At 44.7% G+C, this 19,117-nt stretch overlaps 1 protein-coding gene and 1 long non-coding RNA gene across 13 annotated transcripts in view; one reads left to right on the forward strand and one right to left on the reverse strand.

Annotated features, from left to right (window-relative positions):
• Positions 1-3,558: 3,558 nt before the first annotated feature.
• Positions 3,559-19,117, forward strand: part of KCNH1 (potassium voltage-gated channel subfamily H member 1) — a 430,930-nt gene continuing 415,371 nt past the window's right edge. For 5 of the 12 annotated variants that reach the window (XM_055583060.1, XM_055583056.1, XM_055583055.1 and 2 more), the window contains exon 1: positions 3,565-3,828. In XM_055583060.1, the coding sequence (XP_055439035.1) occupies positions 3,750-3,828 (79 nt within the window). In that variant the 5' untranslated portion in view covers positions 3,565-3,749. Of the gene's footprint in view, positions 3,829-19,117 lie in introns of all 12 variants that reach the window. The other 7 variants (XM_055583057.1, XM_055583051.1, XM_055583053.1 and 4 more) reach the window with 4 other exon arrangements.
• Positions 3,850-5,469, reverse strand: LOC129653412 (uncharacterized). The gene is made up of 3 exons (XR_008715107.1): positions 5,410-5,469; positions 4,695-4,822; positions 3,850-4,322 (listed from the first exon to the last, which is right to left on the reverse strand). It is a non-coding gene; the product is annotated as an uncharacterized LOC129653412 (long non-coding RNA).

A 19,117-nucleotide genomic window follows, 5' to 3' on the forward strand; every position in this document is an offset into this window, starting at 1 on the left:
TTAGAGACAGTGGTATACAATTTTAGAAGTTTTCATTTCAGACTCTGTATTGTTCTTGGTAGACATTCTAGACAGAGGTAGCCCACTTCCTGCAGAGAGGGACAGAGGCAGTCTAATTGGAGCTCTGGTCCCAGTTATTTAAAGTTGTTCCTTTGAATAAAAAGTGGCTTTGCCTGTTATATAAGAATACAGAGGTACATTGCTGTACTGTGACTCTTTTACAAAGGTGTTAGCAGTGTTGACAAATTTCTAAGATTAAAGTTTGTTCTAGCTGACTTTCCTACATCATAGTGCTAGATCTCAGACAGAACTTTAAGCTGAGCAGCTCCTGGAAGTGAATACAGAGTAGGGAACAAAAGGTGGGAAGTAAGAGGCAAGGAGCATAATATACTGTACTGTCTAGCCAGTCCCAACAAAGAGGGTGTGTATACTGAACACATGCAACCTAGGCCTGCGAATAGCAAAGAGAACCTGGGCAAGGCAGAACACAGCTTTATTCCTACAGTCAGGCAGTGTTGAGGGTCGGCCAAGGGAATGCGGGGCAGAGGATGTGTTTGTTTTTGTAGATGCCATGAGATATCCTCACGCTGAGTAGAGATAATGGTTAAAGATTTCTGACAATTTAAGTGATGTTTTAGGTCTTTTAATCTCTTCAAGGGTGCCACTAAAAATGACAGTATTCAAATTGGTGCCAACACACACACACGCACATGCACACACACACCACACACACACACACACACACAGCGTGCTGAGAAGCACAGTAGTAGTAGTACATTTGAAATTAAAAATGGAAGATCTCTCTTTGCCCCTTTTTCTTATCAGGTAGCCTGCCACAGCTTTAACATCTCTCACCTTAAATGAACATCATCTGTTTCCTTTATACCCGAGCCCTGGAACACGAGAGCTCATTAAAATCTGAGAAATTTTATTAACTCTCTCTGATAGCTCCCCCGTCCCACCCATTCTTTTCTTTATCTTCCTTTCACAAGCAGGATTATGAGGTTGCTTGACAGATTTAATATCATCATGAAAAATCTCCCCTTGGGCCTGCAGTAGATTACATAACCTTAAGAGCCTTATTCAGATGAATTGATTCAAATGAAGTAGGCAGACACCTCCGAACCAACTCAGCATCAGTACATCTCCAAGTTCTCATCCGCACTGCTTGTTATCTCATTTGTAATAGAGCAAAGAACCACTAGACGGAGCTAGGGTTTAAGAAATCACTGCTCTGAGCTGGGTGATGGATGTGCCTGGTAGAATCTTACCTTGTGGAAGAAATATATTATCACTGGTTTCAAAGCCCATGCAAGCTTTCCCTAACTCTGCAAAAAGCTACCATCCATTCACTTTGTGTCTCCACAAGGTGAGACACAGGGTGATGTCTGTAACGGCCCGATTTATTTGGTCACTCTAATGATGACATCTGACAGTGGTATACTACGCTACAATTTAGGGGGCTCTCCCCTAATCAATCACGTTTGATCTTCAAGGCATCTCTGAGAGATTTCTGGGCAAGAATTAGTTCCACTATTTGAGAGATGAATAAACTGAGAAGGTATCTACAAAATATTAGGATGCGTCAGGATGGTTAACCTGGACAGCTGAGGTTGCACAGTCAGTTTTTTGCCTCTTAGATTCTTGTGTCAACTGTTGCTTGTCCCAGCATGGAACTGACTAGGAAACGATCAACTCATTCTTTTTGTGGGGCAGTTCTTTAGTCTCTGGTCATACACCCTCTGGAGACAGTGAAAAAACAGATAAAGCCCATGTGTAGGTAAAAATCTCCTAAAACAGTCTGAGCTCCTGCCAGAAATCTTGAGTTGATGTAATTCTTCTTATACCAGGAGGCAGGTGTGAAGATCAACAGAGCATCCTGAACAGGGTGGCCCATCAATCAAGTCAAGGCTGCGCTTTTCAAAAATTAATTTATTTTTTATTGAACTTTTCGGAGAAGGCAATGGCACCCCACTTCAGTACTCTTTCCTGGAAGATCCCATGGACGGAGGAGCCTGGTAGGCTGCAGTCCATGGGGTCGCTAATAGTTGGACACGACTGAGCGACTTCACTTTCACCTTTCACTTTCATGCATTGGAGAAGGAAATGGCAACCCACTCCAGTGTTCTTGCCTGGAGAATCCCAGGGATGGCTGAGTCTGGCGGACTGCCGTCTATGGGGTCGCACAGAGTCGGACACGACTGAAGCGACTTAGCAGCAGCAGCATTGAACTTTTAATTTTGTATTGGAGTGTGCCTAGTTAACAATGTTGTGATGGTTCCAGGTGTACAGCCAAGGGCCTCAGCCATACATATACATGTATCCATTCTCCTCCAAATTCCCCTCCCATTTGGTGCACCACATAACATCCATCAGAGTTCCCTGTGCTGTACAGTAGGTCCTTGTGGGTTATCCATTTTAAATATAGCAGTGTGCCTGTCAAGGCTGCAGTTTTTGCGTTTTTGTGTGCTAAGTCACTTAATAGTGTTCGACTCTTTGCGACCCCATGGACTGTAGCCCACCAGGCTCCTCTGTCCATAGGATTCTCCAGGCAAGAACACCGGAGTGGGTTGCCATGCCCTCCTCCAGGAGATCTCCCTGGCTAGGGGATCAAACCCATGTCTCCTGCATTGGCAGGCGGGTTGTTTACTACTAGCTCCACCTGGGAAGTCCTCTGTGGTTTTTAATTGATGTCAAATGCCTGGGGAAGCTGCCCACCCCAACCCCAACCTCCAAGCATTTGCCCTGAGGGACAAGCCCCATCCCGCCTGTTTAGATGTTTGTCAGACAGCTTGGTTGTTTCCTAATCTTACACACTGATCATAACAGGTTGTGATTCTGCTAACAAACAAACAGAAAACCTTTCTGTATATATACATGTATTTTTTTGGTCTTTGCTAAAATATTCACTGGATAAGAGTGGAAATGGAGACAGTCAGCGCTCAAACTTGTCAAATGTCTGCAGCGTGCGTTTTTGACTTTAGGTTATCTTTAAAAGCAACCCAAGACAGCTCTTCTGAAATCCAACCAGTTAGTCACTCTGCAAGCCTGAGCCCTTAAGTACTTCATTAATTAATGGTCAAACACTGGCTTCAGAATGCAGGTGGGCTAACTGTCACAAATGAGGCTAAGAGACCCTAGGGGGCCAGCAGGAAGGGGTTTCAAGAGTTTTAGAGGTCCCAAGGATTCCGGCCTGGAACGGAGCAAGGGAGGAGAGGTACAGTGCCACGTTCCTCCAAGACTCCCTGCGACCTCGTTGGGAGTGAACCCTCCGAGAGACAGCAGCTCCAACGTTCCCCTCGCCACCTAACCCAAGGCGCGCCCTGAGCACGTTTCCCGGCTGTGCCCAGAGCGCGGCGCTGCCCGTCCAGCCTTAGCCCGCCGCGGCGCTCGGCTTCCCAGCCGCTGCGGGAGCGCCCCGCTCGGTCTCCCGCAGGCCGGCGGGGGACACGCGCCCTGTAGGGGGCGCCGCGGGCCCGGTTGCGGCGGCTCCCCCCCGCCCACCCGGAGGCGGCTGCGGCGCGGCGAGCCCCGCGCGAGTACACTGCGAGGCGGGCAGCGGGGAGGGAGGCGCGAAGAGGGCGCGAGGGTGGCAGCCGGAGGGAGCCGCCGCCGCCCCTGCCCGCCCGGGTGCCCGTGGACCGCATGGGGCGCTTCCAGCCGGGATCGCTCGCGGGCCCCGCGCCCAGCTTGAGGCTGCCGTGAGTCGCCGTGCCGGGACGCCCCCCAGACCCCGAGCTGCCGGGAGGATGACCATGGCTGGGGGCAGGAAGGGACTGGTGGCCCCGCAAAACACGTTTCTGGAGAATATTGTCCGGCGGTCCAATGGTAAGAGGTGCATTCGGATTTGACACCCCGGCTTTTTATCCGTGCCTTTATTGCAGACGCCTCCCGCCGCTCGGCACCAGCAGACGCAGCAGAACCCCGGGGCTCTGCTGGGAGCCGCGGCTCGGGGCTGACTCCCGGGGGCTGGGAACGGTGGGTAGAGTGGGGTGGGGTCTAATGGGTCTCCATCCTAAGAGGAGAGCTCTCCTGGGGTCGCTTTTGGGGGCCTTTCGTGCGTCTTCTCAGTCTCCTCTCCCGGGAGTGTGACAGCTGATGAGCAAAGTCCCGGGAAAAGTGATGGGAAGCTGATCGCGGCAGGAACGGCAGCGCCTTCCCCATCGGTACTGTTCGCCCCTCCGTTAAGGCTCTCCGGGTTCTCTGGCCGCTGCCTGCGGCGTCGCCTCCCCCCGGAGAGAGCCCCAGGAGAGACCGGCACCTCCGAGTCCCGGTCCCGAGGGATAGGAGGATGCGACTGCTTCTACTTCCCACCCAGGCAGCTGAAAAGTCCGAGGGGTAGGGACGTGAGAACCTAGGGACGTGCTGCAGGCTGCCGGATTCCACCTCCTCACCCACCCACACCCTTCGAAGTTAAGGCTCATGAAGGGCAGAGTTTCCTGAACTCGAGTGCAAAGTGGAGGGGCGCAGGTATAAACCTGTCATCATTTCTCTCTTCTAAACCACAGCAGTGTTTTATAACTCTTGCTCCCCTGTACATTCTCAAACTCACCCCAACTGTAAATGTATCCACTGCTCGATAAACCAGAGCTCCAGCCCCTCTCTTTCCCAGTGGCATTAAGATAGCATGAGGTGGTGGAAAGTCCTAGGAGCAGGGATAGAATGCAATAATTTCAAACGCCTTTAGTACTCACAGCAGAGCTTCCGGGGTAAAGCGCTTACTGGGCAGTTGGAAGATGCAGTGCACAGCCTTTCATCAAACAGGCTAAAATGACAGAGGACAAGCCTAGAGACGTTCTATACAGGCTCCTGGTCCCCTCTCCTGCCAGAGACAAATGACATTCTGTTGGGAGGAGGTGAAGAGCCAACTCAGGAAATGGGTTTTTAAAATGTGTAAGTATCACTGGTGCGGAGCCTGCAGGAAATTGTGTTAAAACTCTGCACTTCTATTAGGATTTAGTTTGGGATTCAGGGGAAGGGCATGAAAGTGACTTATGCTACTAGAAAATACTCCTTATAATTAAAAACAGATTTAAATTTATCTTCTAATAAATAACTTATCAACGGGGATAGCAAATCATCATGTATTATTCAGGCACTTTTTAGAAATGTGCCTCTTGAAGAATTTCTGGTCAATCACCTTTCCTTTCAAAGTGAAAGTGAAAGTTCCTCAGTCCTGTCTGACTCTTTGCTACCCCGTGGTCTACACAGTCTATGGAATTCTCCGGGCCAGAATACTGGAGCGGGTAGCCTTTCCCTTCGCCAGGGAATCTTCCCAACCCAGGGATCGAACCCAGGTCTCCTGCATTGCAGGTGGATTCTTTACCAGCTGAGCGACAAGGGAAGCCCTTTTCCTTTCAAGGGCTTCCTCAAACTAAGGTGGCTTTCTAACAGAGTCCTAGCCATTACCTGAGGAGAGAAGGAAATGCTAATTACTATGTGAACAGCCACAATGAACTCTTCGGCTGTGAAAAAGCTGCAGATGATCATGGCTCTTTAAGTAAAATCGCTGTTTAAGAGTTAATTTGCTGTGATTGCTGTTGTTATTGGCCTGTTGTGGGTTATCAAGGGAGTCGTGCTATTTGAGGATCCCATTGACAGTGACATCAACTTTCTCATAAGAATCAATGACAACTGCATTTTTTTGGTGAAGAGGTAGCACCCTTAAATATGAGGGAAAACTATATCTAATATATACTTTATCATGTTTTTGAGTGGAGAGAGTGGTAAGAGAATCTTAAAAGTGACAATCACAAGGTTCCTTTAGGCTTATAGGAGGAAATGGAGAATCATGGAGCTCATAACCTCAGTAAAATGACAAAAAAATGATACGAATTCTGGAGTTGACACAATTACAAAAACTCCTGGAACTGAGAAGGCAGGATACTTTCTGATTTAGTTGATCTTCTTGGAGCTTCCTCCCCTCTGTAAGCAGACATGGAATGTTAATAGAATAAGTAGCAGGCAATGTTGTCAGCGCTGGTGCTTTAATTTCAGCTCCAATTCCAACAGCTTGACTTCAATTAACCAACCAACCAAAACAACATCAACAACAAAACCAAAACATCTTGGGAGGAGAGACGGATGAACATTTAAAATGATCTACTGTTTCAAGGTTGTGAAATTTCAGTTTTTAGTGACCCCTGTCTTGGTATTTCCTGAGCCCAAACAGGAAAAACAATCTGGACTCTTGGAAGTATCACAGTGTCTACCAGCATCATGTTATTTTACTGTGATGGAAAAAATCTATTTAAAAATATTGATTGTCTCCTTCTAGAATCCACCAGCCTTTTTGGGAGGGGGGCATGAAATTGTTTAAATAGCATTTACCTTAAAATAGTACTTTTTGATAATTTTCTTAGGTATTATCTCCCAGTGGTCCTATGCAGTATTATTGTTCCTCTTTTACAGATCAAAACACTGAGTCCCAGGAATGTTAAGTGACTTATTGGAAGTGGCAGGCAGACAGTGCCTGGGGCAGCTCTAGAAGGAATCATTCATCTTTCTTATAGCATCATTGTTTCTCCAGCCATTGTGACTTAGCTTGTAGAACTGTTTTCATCATCCTTTAAAAAAATCTCTCATTATGTGCTAATGGATAATAGAACTGGCTTTGTTCTGGGGCATTTGAATATCTGTTATTTGGAAAATAGAACTGAGACAGGCCTTAGATGCTTTGTCGTCTACCTCTCCTTCCCTAACACGGTATAAAGAAATGAAAGCAAGTGGATTTTCTCAAAGATTTAAGGGCAGAACTGATGAACCCCTAAGCCCTTTGACCCCAGTGTCATGCTTCTTATACTATACCTTGAAATGACCTTCCTTGTATTACCATTATTTTCTCTAGAGAAGCACAATTTCCCAGTGGAGATTAAATAAAATGTTACAACAACAAGAACAGCATCTATTTTGGCTAACAGCCATGCTGCCACATCCAAGCAGAATCATAGGGCAAAGGACAAGCTAATTCTGTTTCAAGGAAGGGCAGTATTTTCACCTTTGTCAGTGGTTTAGTTGGAGTCACAGGTGGGGTAACACACACACACACACACACACACACAGTGCCTTTTGTAAAGTCATTTACCTACATTTAGTTAGTAAGAGGCAGCTCAGGGACTAGTCAACAGTTGTTACTGGTTTGTTCATTCAACAAAGATTTACTGAGCATATTTATTGAATGCTGGGGATATAGTAGAAAGCAGGAGATCCTCTTTACCTTTAGTAAGTTACATTCTAGTGAGTCTGGGTCCAAGGACCCGGCTCTAATTCCACAGTGTTTCCTGGCTACAACTCTTATTTAGATCTGACATTTTATTTCTAAAAAAGTTTAAAAGATTCCTGGTCTTGGTGGGACTTAAATCTAGTTTAATTTTCTTTTATATATCCTGAAACCATTTGAAAGAAATTACCTGTTGTTTTTTTTTTTTTTTGCTTAGCTGTAAGTAGTCAGAGGGCATAATTAGCACCCCGGATTGAATTTGATTTTGATTATCATCATTTCAGATCCTTCTACTGACTTTGTGGCCACTTAGGCAAAGCCAGCCTGTTTCTCTTGATATTCATGCTTGAAAAGTGTTGTTCCAGAATATTTTTTGATGGTTGCTTAAATCTGTAGCACTTACTGTCAGAATCCTCACTGAAGCAAATAGATCTGTCTTAGGGAGACTGTCAGATCTCAGTGCCAGGAAACTACAAAAATATTACCCTAAATGGTCCCATTCTAGGCAGAACATATGTTTTAGTGTTCGTAAACCTATATCAAACAATTGTAGGTGCCAGTTAAGAACCCATGCATGTTAGTAGGAGTGAAACATGACACATTTGGGTACAGATTTATGTACATGTATAATTTACAGATTGCTAAATCAGCTGTGTTTTTGTACGGCATTAAGTTGGTTCAGGTTGTTGATGTTGGTACTTAGCAAACAGGATGAGAGCTGTGGGTAATGTTGCGTCTCCTCAGAAAGTGTTGAGCCATGGGAATATTTATGAAACAGAAAACTGGTTAAAGTCCCACATTGCTCTGAACACAGAGTAGGTGGTAATCTGAATTATTACCAGTTCAACAGAACTGTTGTTTTTTTTTTTTTTCCTTGTAATATGTTCGAAGATAATCCTCAACCTTGGCTCAGTTCGCCTTCTCTGAAAGACTCACAGGTTTAATCTATTGGCTGACAGTAGCTGGGAGATTGAGAAGACGGAGCCTCTGATTTAATGTAAGACAACAAGTTTTCCAAACTCCCTGACTTTTATGAAATCCATATATTTTAATAATCTATCATAAAAGAATAGATGCCTTTGAGGAACATTGTGATAAATGGCCTCTTTGGCTTCGTTCTTTCCAACACTAACTCTTCACTGATGATTGGACTCCATTTGGCAGTGGTTTCTTCGGCATTACCTTGAAGCTCTCTGTTTCTTCCCTGCCTTTTTATTTTTGGTTAGATAGTTAATGGCTTGTAAACAAACGTTTAAAATATACTTTAGTTATTTGTTCAAAGAAGCCTCAGTGTGGGCTTCTCACTCCAGCGGCCTCTCTTGTGTGGAGCGCGGGCTCTACGCACGCAGGCTCAGTAGTTGTGGCTCACGGGCTTAGTTGCTCTGTGGGATGTGGAGTCTTCCTGGATGAGGGATTGAACCTGTGTCCCCTGCATTGGCAGGCAAATTCTCATCCACTGTGCCACCAGGGAAGTTCCCCTCTTCCTTGTTTTTTTAAAACTTTTTTTTGGTTTGTTTTAAAATAATAAAAATGCACATGAAATCACTTTGTGTAGACTAATACATTTCTATAATGTTCTGTCACCACCTTAGTGAGATCTTGCCAGCACTCCAGGACTCCTGGGACCTTCCTGTTCCCATCTTCATTACTTCCCAAAGGGAGATATCTCCTGAGTTCATGGTGACCATAATTTCTTCATATTCTGCCCCATAATTTCACTTGTTTTGCATTCCTGAACACTAGTTCACTTTGTCTGTTTTGAGCTTTATATGCATGGCACGTACAGCATGGATCCTTCACCAGCTGATGACTCCTCCGTGCTGCTGTTGCATGTGCTTTCATCATTTGTTTTTCACTGCTATATGGCACTTTATGGAATGACCACACTATGCATTGTATTTATCCATTCTACTTTGATGGATACCCCCCTTATACGGAGGGTAAGGAGAGATGGAAGAAAGAGGCAGCCCACTCTCGACTGGTAGGTGGCAGCTTTAATAAGTGAGGGAACTCACTGGGTTTGTCTTGGGCACTGCAATGTGAGTAGATCTCCACACCCACCTGCCAAAACTTAAACGTTAAAAAGAGGCCTTTACTGGATTCAGTCACATATTCACTCAGATCAGGGGTCCTGAACCTTTGGGATCTGATGCCTGATGATCTGAGGTGGAGCTGATGTAGTAATTGAAATAAAGTGCACAATAAATGTAATACGCTTAAATCATCCTGAAACCATACCCCCTCCACCTGTAGAAAAATTGTCTTCTACGAAATCAGTCCCTGGTGCTGAAAAGGCTGGGGACTGCTGGTCTAGATGGTCTCAACAACACCCTCCTCTCTCCTTGGGATGGCTCCTACTGTGGGAGCAGTGGGCAGAATGTACATCCCAAGGACAGGGGAGGGGTGAGGCGCCTCTGATTGTTTGGGTCCAGCTCAATGGTCAGCTAGCGGTCACATCCTCTCACTGACCTCCTCCAACCACGTGTGAGTTGTTTGCAGACTTTTGCTGTTAATGCTGCTACAAATATTTTTCATGTCTTTTGGGCGTATATTGAGTGTGTATATAGGATGCCTCTGTTAACAGTGGCAGATGCTGCTAAATAGTTTTCCAAAGGGCTTGTATCATTTTTCACTCCCTCCAGCAGTGTATGAGAGTTTTCAGCACTCTACAGCACACCCTTGTCGACACACGCTATTTTATCCTTTAATAATGGCACTGCCCAAACAATCTAGTAACCAATAAGGCAGGGTCACTCCGGGTCATGTTAATAGTGAGCACGTGATCAAAATGAAATGAAAACAAAATTTGTCCTTGTCCTTTGGGAGGTTTCACTATCTTCTTGTTGTTCAGTTGTTCAGTCATGTCTGACTCTTTGTGACCCCATGGACTGCAGCACGTCAGGCCTCCCTGTCCCTCACCCTCTCTTGAAGCTTACTTAAACTCATGCCCATTGAGTCAGTGATGCCATCCAACCATCTCATCCTCTGTCATCCCCTTCACCTCCTGCCATCAGTCTTTCCCAGCATCAGAGTCTTTTCCAATGAGTTAGTTCTTCGCATCAGGTGGCCAAAGTATTGGAGTTTCAGCTTCAGCATCAGTCCTTCCAATGAATATTCAGGGTTGATTTTCTTTAGGCTTGACTGGTTTGATCTTCTTGCAGTCCAAGGGACTCTCAAGAGTCTTCTCTAATAGCACAGTTCAAAAGCATCAGTTCTTCAGTACTCAGCCTTCTTTTTATTGTCCAGCTTTCGCTATCTACTCTGTGCTTAAATATTCCTATAGTGTGAACTCCCGCACCATGATGGTAAATGATATGAAAGACTCACACAGTGAGAATTGTGTGCAAAGGACACATGCAAGTGTGTGTGTGAGAGACTCATTTTCTCAAATGGAAAAACTCTGGGGACGTATGTAAGAATTCAGGCTGGACGTGAGAAGGGACTAGGAGGTGAATGACATGTTTATTTTAGTGAAAGAAAGAAAGTGACTGAAGTGGGGGCAGTGATATCATGGAGGAATCAAAACTCAAAGACAAACTGAAAAGCTAAGACTAGCCTCCAGCTCAGTTTCATAGACGTGGTGGACCTCCTTTGTGCGTGATGCTGTGCTTGAGCCTGGTACTCCCAAAATAGGTGTGATGTTTGTGACGCTGGGGCTCATTGCAGAGGGATGAAGACCAACATGCATTGCAAACCTTAGCAAAGATTTAAGAGATGCTATGCCGACTCAGTACTTACCACACATTTTTTCCATTATAAACGTCTCACCCAAACTTATTCTTAAATTTTATAGCTCATTCTTTTTTTGTGAGATTGGATATGGGATGCCCAGGTCCCTTAGTTCAATTTAAAGGGGACAACTGCAGGATGTACGAAGCTTTGTTTTGATGTGGTGGAAGTTTTCTTAATAGCCTCTCCCTCCTCTGTGATGTCCCATTGCACTGTCCTCTTTGGCACGTGGTCTCGGGTTGCTCACCCGCTGCTGTGCGATTCCAGCCTGTCTTAGATGTTGGGCTTTGTCTGATGCCCCGGCTACTCTCTCTGCAAGTACAGTCTTGCTGAACAGATTGCTGTCTGGCCAACTTTGGCGTCTCCCTCAGTTCTCATGGTCTCTATTCTAACAGTCCTGTGTGGCTGCTGAGGAAAAAAACTACTTACAGCTCTTTTGATTAGGTATTAGAGAATTATGCCACTAATCAGAATCTGTTTGCTTACTCATCCTAAGATTATTCATTCTATCAATTAAAATGACAGCTCTTTCTATTAGTCTTATGTTGCATAAAACTGATGTACTGAAATTGAGTTAATCTTGTAATTATTAATGTTAATTATTAAATGAGAGTGCCTCAAGGCTCCCATTCCTCATAGCTTTTTAAAGGGTCTTGGTGACATCAGTTCAGTTCATTTCCTCAGTCGTGTCCTACTATTTGTGACCCCATGGTCAGCATACCAGGCTTCCCTGTTTTTCACCAACTCCTGGAGCTTGCTCAAACTCATGTCTATTTGAGTAGATGATCAAACCATCCCATCCTCTGTCATCCCCTTCTCCTCCTGCCTTCAGTCTTTCCCGGTATCAGGGTCTTTTCCAATGAGTCAGTTCTTTGAATCAGGTGGCCAAAGTATTGGAGTTTCAGCATCAGTCCTTCCAATGAATAGTCAGGACTGATTTCCTTTAGGATTGATTGGTGTGATCTCCTTGCAGTCCAAGGGACTCGCAAGAGTCTTCTCCAGCACCACAGTTCAGGCACTTTGATAAAGAAGAGGAATGGCCTCTAGTTCCTTCCTTCTTTCCTTACAGCAGTGATGTAGGCACCCGCCACCAGCGTTCTCAGAGTGCTGGAGTTAGCATCTGAAAGATGATACTATTTGGACAAATTTTACCAATATTTATCTACCGCTTAACTTCAGTTTCTATTAAGAATGAATTTGGAAAGCGTATTTAGACTAGAGCTTTATAACTGGCGAAGAAAATATATTTACTTCATCTACATGGATTTTTATGTTTTGATCTTCTTTATTTTTGTTTCCTCTCAGCATTATTGGGACCGAATTGATTAGCATTCTATGCTGCAATCTTTAAGGTTGTGCTTTGAGCACCTACAAGGGCCAGTGTACTGCTTTATCTTCTGTTGTGCTCAGTCGTGTTTGACTCTTTGCAACCCCAAGGACTGTAGCCACCAGGCTCCTCTGTCCATGGGATTTTCCAGGCAAGAATACTGGAGTGGGTTGCCATTTCCTACTCCAGGGGATCTTCCCAACCCAGGGATCACACCTGCGTTTGTCGCATCTCCTGCATTGGCAAGCAGATTCTTTATCGCTGGGCCAGTCTTTTTTCTTCTGTAACCTGCTCTGCATCCTGGGAGGGTGACCTACATGGATTATGTCTGTAGGCTCCCTTGCTTCCTGACTCCTGGCTGGCTTCATACCACCGTGAGATGGGGAAGGAGGAGGGGGAGATTGTAGTATTTATTCTCTAGTTTCCTCCCTGCAAGGTCATCATTGTAGCCTATCTGTTTTACTTTGATTAAAGGTTACATCTGCAGCTCATTCTCTTTGCTGCTACTGCTAAGTCGCTTCAGTCGTGTCTAACTCTGTGCAACCCTATAGACGGCAGTCCACCAGGCTCCCCCGTCCCTGGGATTCTCCAGGCAAGAACACTGGAGTGGGTTGCCATTTCCTTCTCCAATGCAGGAAAGTGAAAAGTGAAAGTGAAGTTGTTCAGTCATGTCTGACTCTTAGCGACCCCATGGACTGCAGCCTACCAGGCTCCTCCGTCCATGGGAGTTTCCAGGCAAGAGTACTGGAGTGGGGTGCCATTGCCTTCTCCATCACTCTCTTTGGGTTTGGCTAAACCTTGCAGTTTGCAAGGTTACTAATGCTGGGGGTCCTGCACTGTCCCTGAATTTTTCCCCCATGGTATGCTGGGGCAGGTGCAGCTGGCTGGTATCAATACTATCTCTCAAGATGTGGTTATGCTCATATTTTCCATATTCCTAGTTCAGGGAACTTGGTAGCTTGAACTCTGCCATGTGGGAATATTTACCCCTCAGAAATTGTCAAATGATATAAATCAGAGCTTTTTCTTCTCAAGAGAGTTGGTTTACCACCTGACCCATGCTTTTCTTAATAGTTCCTTGATTAAACTGTCTCCTAATTACACGCTTAAATGTGTCATTATTTACCGGCCAGGACTCTGACCATAGAACCTGTTACCCATTCCCTGGACAAGTACCTTCTCAGTAGCCTGTTGTCCAGACCAGATCAGTCATGGGCATGACCTTGGTGAGAAGGTATGAATTCAGGTTCTCCTCTTCAACAGAATGAAAAATACCTGTGTCCTGCCTGGTGAGGGTGGCATGCACCTGTCCTTGCGTTTCAGCTCAACAACTTGGTCACCTACAGGCTTGATGAGATACTTTCATGTTCTTTTTCCATCTTTTTTCACTTTTCAAATTCTCAGAATTCAAAAAACATTAGAAGCAAGCAAATACTTGTTAAAAGCATCAGTTATAATCACTGGTTATAACCATGACTTGGGCAAATTAAAAAACCTTTCTCCTATGTGTGTCTGGCAGTGTGCCAAAGATTTCACATGTATCATCTCTGATCTCACTAAGACTGTTCTGTGAGCACTCTCACTATTCTGTGTTACTACTGCAGAAACTGAGGTTTAAAAAAGAGATTAAGTAAAATTGCCTTCATTAATTCCTAGTGGTAGAACCTCTAGGAACTTGATAGGAATGCAAATTCTTGGGGCAAATCTTATTTCTGATGGCTCAGTGGTGAAGAATCTGCCTGCCAATGCAAGACACGTGGGTTTGATTCCTGGGTTGGGAAGATCCCCTGGAGAAGGAAATGGCAACCCACTCCAGTGTTCTTGTCGGGAGAATCCCATGGACAGGGGAGCCTAGTGGGCTGCGCTTCATGCAGTCACAAAGGAGTTGGACATGACTTAGCAATTATAACAACAGCCTTATATGTAGTGAATCAAAAACTCAGGGGATTGGGCCTCGTTATCTGTGTTTTACTGAGTTCTCCAGGCACTTCTGATGGATGTTGCAGTTGGCAGACTACTGCTTCTGAGCCAGCCCCATGTTTCTTTACTTGAGAGGTAGAGGTATGGCTGCCAGGGTGTTTGGATGGAGGGTATGTGTCGGAGGGTGAGTGGACTTTTTCTCTATTGACTTTCTATTGGTTTCCCAGTTTTTGCTCAAATCCCATTCCTGCCTTAGTAGCTAACAGTTCAGTGTCCTGTGTCTCATTAGCCCCTTCCTTGTCCAAATCCCTTTGGAATTTTAAAATCATGGCTTCCTCTGCTGCATTTCATCCTCCACTTATCCTTCATCTTCCAAAAACTTAGCTCTTGCCTACTGGTGACCCTTCCCTTTGATGTTGTGGGAATATCCCTTTGAATTTTCCAGCCATCATTCAAGGATGAGGAAGTAAATACATGTTCTTGATCTGCCACTTTGAAATGATAGCTGATAGTTTTTAAAGATGGAGGAGGTTCTAAATTCTAGTCATTCTTCTGTCAGCTAAAATCCCCTTTGATACTTTTCCCACCTGGCTAGGTCATTCAGGGGTAGTGCTCTTGCCTGACTTCATTCACTGTGCTGCTTTTCTCTGTTACTCTTGTCAAATGATGAAGCTAAAGCAAGTTAGTAATGACGTTGATGTCCTTTATCTAAGGGGAAACAATCCATGGACTGTGGGAGTGCAGGGCTCACCTGTGGTGGAAGAATATGCTTTCCAAGGGATTTGGGGCAGGAGCGAGGTTTTTCTTTTTTTAATGATTTTATTTATTGGCTGTACTGGGTCCTCACCTGGAGAAGGGAATGGCAACCCACTCTGGTCTTCTTGCCTGAAAAATCCCATGGATAGAGGAGCCTGGTGGGCTACAGTCCATGGATGATCAAAGAGTCGGACATGACTGAGCGACTGACACACTGGGTCTTCATTGATGTGCAGGCTTTTCTCTAGTTGTGGGGAGCAGGGGCTACTCTCTACTTGTGGTGTGCAGGCTTCTCATTGTGGTGGCTTCTCTTGTTGCTGAGCCCTCCAGGGCACACATGGGCTTCAGCAGTTGAAATTCTCATGCTCTAGAGCACAGGCTCAATAGTTGTGGTGAATGGGTTTAGCTGCTTTGCGTGTGGGATCTTCCCAGACCAGGGATGGAACCCATGTCCCCTGCACCGGCAGGTGGATTCTTTACCACTGAGCCACCAGAGAAGCCCAGGAGTGAATTTTATAGAGCATTAGGAGAGGCGTCTCAGACCCAGAGCATGTTTGGCTGGCGGGTTGGAGATTTCCTTTTAAGGCTGGCTGGTCCTATTTTCTAGGGTCAGGTGAGCCAGCTCTGGCCAAGTTGGAGAACTGTGGCTGGCGTCACAGTGAGCTGTTTCCATCACTGGAGGCTGACTTGGGTTGAGATCTGTGACATGGGCTGCTGGGGTGGCCCCTGTTCCCTGGGTCCTGATACAGGAATTAACTTTGTCATTCTCTCTCCTAGCTTCTCAATGCCTGCCTCTCACTTGTCTCCAGCAGTGCCTTCTCTTGGAATGTTCTGATTTTCTTCTCTGTATCTCCCTCTGGCCCTTGGTCTATCTTTTCTGTACCAACTCTGAGGGCCTTGAGCTCTCTCCTCACTGTCTCTCTAGATGTGTCTGTGGGTCTCTAGCTTGGGGCTGCTTGCTCTTCAGTTCCAGCTCATTCTGTGTTGGCTCCCCTTGCCCCTCACCCCTGCTCCATGCCCCTCTGTGCCCACCCTGTCTTCTCTCCTTTCCCCATCTCTCTCCCTGATCATCTCTGTGAGTTGCTGCCTGCCACTGATCATCTCTGTTGTCCGACTCTATTGCTGCCACCTGTCTTGATCAGTCTCTGTCATCTCTCTCCATCTCTCCCTGTTGCTGTCCGTCTTTGTCTGTAGTCTCTGCCTCAATTTATCCATCTCTACCCGGTCTGTCTGTGCGTGGAGTTCTCCCCTCATGTTGCCTCAGTGACTGCCTTCCATGTACCTGTCTGAGGTTCCCATTTCTCTCCCAGGACGGCCTTTCTCCGCCCACTCACCAGCATACATGTGGTCAGCTCTGCCGACCTCTCAGCTTCAGTGTCTTGGTTTTTGTTCTGGAGGGAGAATCTGTTGGTCCAGCCCTGCCTGTGGGTTGTTCAGCCAGTTGTTCTCTGCTAGCCTAGTCTGCTGTGTCTGGGTCTTGGATAGAGCAGCAGAATGTAGAGTTATGTGATATTACAGATACAGATTAAGCAGGGAAGTTGAGCAGAGCTTTCCAGTGTACAGAAGTGTCCCCTGTACTCCCATCATGCCTGGGACAAAGTGGATACTCAGATATTTGTTGTATTAAAGTTAGCTGCTCTGAGATTTCTTCCATTCACCCTAATGCTATACTCTGTCCACACTGAGCCATTTGCCATGAAAGTAGTAAAATAACACAGGAGGCAAATGTAAAACTAACTCAAAAAATCTTTTTCTAAAATTAAAAAAAAAATCTTTTTCTGTGCCATTCAATATTTTTATATTGCTTACTTTGAGCCAGCTTTTTTTTTTTAGTTCTGGAAATCAAATTTTTGTGTTACTCAGTGATGGTCTAGTTGTTTTGTTTAAAGTGCATATATTATGTTCAGATGTGCATTAAGAAATTATTATGACTATAAAAATGAGAATAAAGCACCTGACTGATTAATTTATTGCACCATTTTTTAAGCAATTGATCACACAGATAAATATTTCTTAGCAGTTATTCAACATATCATTGACCTCTTATTTATTAAGTAAAAAATATCATTGAGTAATGAAAAAGTCTGTGTTTCTGAAACTATTTCATGTATATCCTCATTCACTTCCATCCTGCTTGTGAAAGGGATTCATGTATTTTTTATTGTTTTAAAACCCTTTAATTTGATGCTGAGTGAAGATGGAAGTCAGACTTTGGAAACCATGTGCTTAGGCGTAACCATCTAGTATGAAGTGTCTGAGTTTGCTTTTGAAATTGATATCTCTTTCCCCATTGTAATTTACTGACTTAATCAAAATGTATTACTGTAGGATATTAAAACCAGAGACAAAACAAACAACTATTGAATCTCTTAGGACTTTGGTTTGTATAGTGCAAAGATTGGGCCCTTGACAATTTAGAAGAGTCATTTTCATGGAATTTTATTGCTGAGAAACTGCAGTACAGCCACAAAATGACTTTTGCTGATATTAAGGCTTTAGCTGTACATACTGACTTTGCTTCTTTGCATCCCTTCCTCTCCTTTCTCCTGCTGCTGCTGCTAAGTCGCTTCAGTCGTGTCTGACTCTGTGCGACCCCGTAGACGGCAGCATACCAGGCTCCCCCGTCCCTAGGATTCTCCAGGCAAGAACACTGGAGTGGGTTGCCATTTCCTTCTCCAATGCATGAAAGTGAAAGTGAAGTCGCTCAGTCGTGTCCGACTCTTAGCGACCCCATGGACTGCAGCCCACCAGGCTCCTCCGTCCATGGGATTTGCCAGGCAAGAGTACTCCTTTCTCCTAAATATTACCAAATCTTTTGATCTGTCTGTTTTATTTTAAAATTTTAAAAATTTATTTATTTAGCAATCATATCCCATGCGTGTGTGACTGAGGCCCTGTGCACTGAAATATTAGTGTTTCTTAATGGGAGGCAGGACCTTTCTAACTCACAATCCCATGCTGTTTTCACTGCATGAGTTTTATATGAAAGAGTGAAAGCATTCATTGGAAAGCCTTTTGGAGTTATTGGGGTCTATCAGCGTCCTCTGCCCTCTCATACTTTGTTTAGAAGGAGTGAGCCTGTGAGTGAAGATGAGGCGATCTAAGCCACTAACTTGCTGTTGTTGTTCAGCTGCTAAATCGTGTCCAGCTCTTTGTAACTAACTATCGTGGGCCAAAGTCCCCCCAGTAATGTCACTTCAGGTGCGATGGAAAGACCCATCCCTGTCTGCCTCCCCTACCCACCACAGGGTAACAGTTTCCAAAAGTTACAGATTCTGAGCATCAGGTTAAGAATTATTCTATCTCTATTGTCCTGTCTTAAATTCAAACATACTGAGAGAGACAGTACTTTAAATAACTAACAGGGAACTCTGAATTTGTTTATAAGACAACTCTTTTTCCACAATAGGAGAAATAAATTGATTTAAGTAACAGAAAGCTCAGAAAAGAAAGAAAAGTACAGAAAGAGGGGATGAAGTATCCCGAACTTAATCTGCTTCACAATGTTGCTTAAGCCAGGCCTTAACTATATTATGAACATTGTTGTTGACATATCATAATATACAAGCAGCAAAATCATCTACTAGCTGTAGGTAAAAGATGACTAGTGCCCAAAGAGAGTATAAAGATCAGTTGTCATTTCTAATTGAGTCGAGAACTTTTTTGGGCTACTGATATTTCACAATCTAGGGAAAATTGCAATTCATGTGAGTTAATAAGGTGAAAACAATGAAATGGGTAACATCAGGCTATGTCTGGTACTGGTCTAAATGCATTCATTCATTCATTCATTCATCAAACACTCATTCTGTACTATCTCCTATGTGTTAAGGTGATGTTCTAGATGTTGGAGATTCAGTGGGAAAGGAAAAATAGGCTCTTGCTCTCATGAAGCTTGCATTCTACTGGGGAGGCAGATAATGAGCAAACATCTAGGCACCTAACATGTCAATGATGTCAAGTGCTTGGAGAAAGTAAGAGAAAAGGAAATGGGTATTGTCAGGTGAAGTTGGTTTTCTTTTAAATTAATCGATTGATTGGATATCTGTAGGAAAGGAACTACGATCGGCAAATATCCTGCATGCATGCTCAGTGGTGTCCAACTCTTTGCAGCCCCATGGACTGTAGCCCGCCAGGCTCCGCTGTCCATGGGATTCTCCAGGCAA

This window comes from Bubalus kerabau, chromosome 5, assembly GCF_029407905.1.
Source record: "Bubalus kerabau isolate K-KA32 ecotype Philippines breed swamp buffalo chromosome 5, PCC_UOA_SB_1v2, whole genome shotgun sequence".
NCBI classification, from domain to species: Eukaryota; Metazoa; Chordata; class Mammalia; order Artiodactyla; family Bovidae; genus Bubalus; species Bubalus kerabau.